The sequence below is a fragment of the Clupea harengus genome, chromosome 7, assembly GCF_900700415.2.
Source record: "Clupea harengus chromosome 7, Ch_v2.0.2, whole genome shotgun sequence".
Classification (NCBI taxonomy): Eukaryota; Metazoa; Chordata; class Actinopteri; order Clupeiformes; family Clupeidae; genus Clupea; species Clupea harengus.
This window is the reverse complement of record NC_045158.1, coordinates 23,133,560-23,136,059: the sequence shown is the minus strand read 5'-3', so window position 1 is coordinate 23,136,059 and position 2,500 is coordinate 23,133,560. Positions and strand designations below refer to the sequence as shown.

The 2,500-nt window shown below is 45.3% G+C and overlaps 1 protein-coding gene across 1 annotated transcript in view; it reads left to right on the top strand.

Moving 5' to 3' along the window:
* Window positions 1–2,500, top strand: part of slc23a2 (solute carrier family 23 member 2) — a 31,817-nt gene that overhangs the window by 14,372 nt on the left and 14,945 nt on the right. The window contains exon 5 of the mRNA XM_031570879.2: window positions 2,210–2,298. Within this exon, the coding sequence (XP_031426739.1) occupies window positions 2,210–2,298 (89 nt within the window). The remainder of the gene's footprint in view (window positions 1–2,209; window positions 2,299–2,500) is intronic.

Below are 2,500 nucleotides of genomic sequence, written 5' to 3'. Positions count from 1 at the left end.
TCTGTTGATTTTCTGTTTCTATAGTTGGCCCTTTTTTTTGCTTAATACCTGATGGAGATCTGTGACGTAATGTGCTTTGGTGAAGTAGACTGGAGTGGGTGGTCGGGAGGGTATTGGGGTGGGTGGTTGGGTTGGCCTGTGCCCGTGCAACATTCAACACAGGAATGTTTATGATGAAACTGTTACCAGAGCACAAAATTGTTTACAACAAAGTTATTCATAGATCTAGCCTCATCATTTTGTTGTCAAAGTGCACCAGATTGATGCATTGAACTTTAAAATGTGCAAAATGTTCTTATATATAAAATATATTCCCCCGGGGAGCATGCCCCGGACCCTCCTAGGGGGTTCGCATCGTTGTCACCTTTTTCATCCCTGATGAGTTTGCACCCCTGTAAGGAGGCGAGTGGCAGCCTATCCGGTAGCTAAGGAGGTTAGCCCCATTAGCACCAGGCCATCATGTGGCCGAGGTCCCCAGGTCCAATCCCGACTCTGCCTTCCTACATTTCCCTCGGGATCGATAAAGTATCTATCTGTTAGATCTGTCTGTCTGTTTGTCTGCCTATTAGATCTGTCTGTCTGTCTATCTGTTAAATCTGTCTGTCTATCTGTTAAATCTGTCTGTCGATCTGTGAGATCTGTCTGTTAGATCTGTCTGTATATCTGTCTCATGATGTCTCTCCGGTTTAACAGGTGTCCTGTTTAGACCCCTTGTCTGAAGTGTCCTAATTAGCACTCCAGTGTAGGTGTCCTGTTTAGACCCCTTGTCTGAAGTGTCCTAATGAGGACTCATCTGTGACTCAAGTGCCCCCCCCAGCCCCCCACCCCACTGCGTATCTCCTCCCCAGGGTGTTTCTAATGCTCCACAGGATTCTGAGCCTCGTTAAGGCCTGGCACACGGCCAGCTGGTCCAGTCTTGATCCGGCCCTAATGTGGCCCAAATGTGGCAGATAGTCAGGATACTGATACTCACTTATGATGATAAGAGTACAGTTGGGATTTACGTGAGGGAAAAAAGATCAAATCATCTCCAGTAGACGGTTGTGTGTGTGTGTGTGTGTGTGTGTGTGTGTGTGTGTGTGTGTGTGTGTGTGTGTGTGTGTGTGTGTGTGTGTGTGTGTGTGTGTGTGTGTGTGTGTGTGTGTGTGGTTCCGATCTCTCCAGGAGACAGGAACCAATCAGATCGGAATACTCAGTAGCGTTGCTTGAGCTCAGGCTTGATTTGTTCATGCTTCCGTCCCAGGTCCCGATTAGCAGAACCAGTAGCGGGGACTAGAGACTGGGCTCCACAGCTCTGAGGGGCCGCAGTCCAGTGTGCAGTTAGACGATGTGGTGGTGGTATGTCCCAACACCACCGTTCCCAGTACACAAGATATTCCCACAACCCTGCACTTTCATAGCGTGACTCCTCTCACGCCCGTGGTTTTGGTTTTGGTTACCCAAGACATTTCTCAGAACATCTGTGGTTACAGAGAACCTTTTTTTTTTTTTTTACTGAAAGCACTCCTCTGCTCAGCTGCTCAATCAAACGAGATTTGAACCCTTTTTCCCAAACAACGATATAGGACCTGATCATAAGGATGAAGGATGTAGGATTAACAACGCAGGATCAGTGTTCTCTGGTAGACTGCGAAGTCTCCAAAGGACGGAGGTCTGATGGTTTATCAGACACGTCTCACTGGTGTCATTGTGTTCATGATCATGGGACTCACTGTGGTGTGGGGGCATCCAGTGGTGAGATGAGGGTACTGCAAACTTCTGGATGATCTTGGAGCTTTAGTGCATAATGCTGTGTATAGAGGATTGGTGAAGCTTTGTGTTACCCTTACATTGCGTATAGACCATATATATACGTACAGTACCAGTCAAAAGTTTGTACACAACTTCTCATTTTTTTTTGAAGTTTTTTCTTTACTTTTATTATATCATTCCATATGTGTTCTTTCATAGTTTAAATGTCTTCAGTATTAATCTATAATGTAGAAAATAATAAAAGTAAAGAAAACACAAATTAAAGGTGTGTCCAAACTTTTGACTGGTACTGTGTGTGTGTGTGAGTGTGTGTGTGTGTGTGTGTGTGTGTGTGTGTGTGTGTGTGTGTGTGTAAATATCTAAATGTAGCTAAATCTGTTGATGTAGATGAGTCACATGATTGTTAGTTATTTACAAACCTATTTACCCTACTTGTGTGTGTGTGTGTGTGTTTCAGTCTGCCTCTCTTCCAGGCCAGTGCGTTTGCCTTCCTGGCCCCTGCCAGAGCCATTCTGTCCCTGGATAAGTGGAAGTGCAACGCTACAGGTAAAACACCACAACTACATGCGTTCTGTTTCATGACGTCATCACGTTCCTCAAAGTTCACACATTTTATGACGTTCCACAGACACTTCTCCCTCACACACACACACACTCGAAAATCAAATCACTTGGGAACATTGACGGAGATCTGGTTATAGCTCTGACACATGCCTTAGTCGTGTGTGTGTGTGTGTGTGTGTGTGTA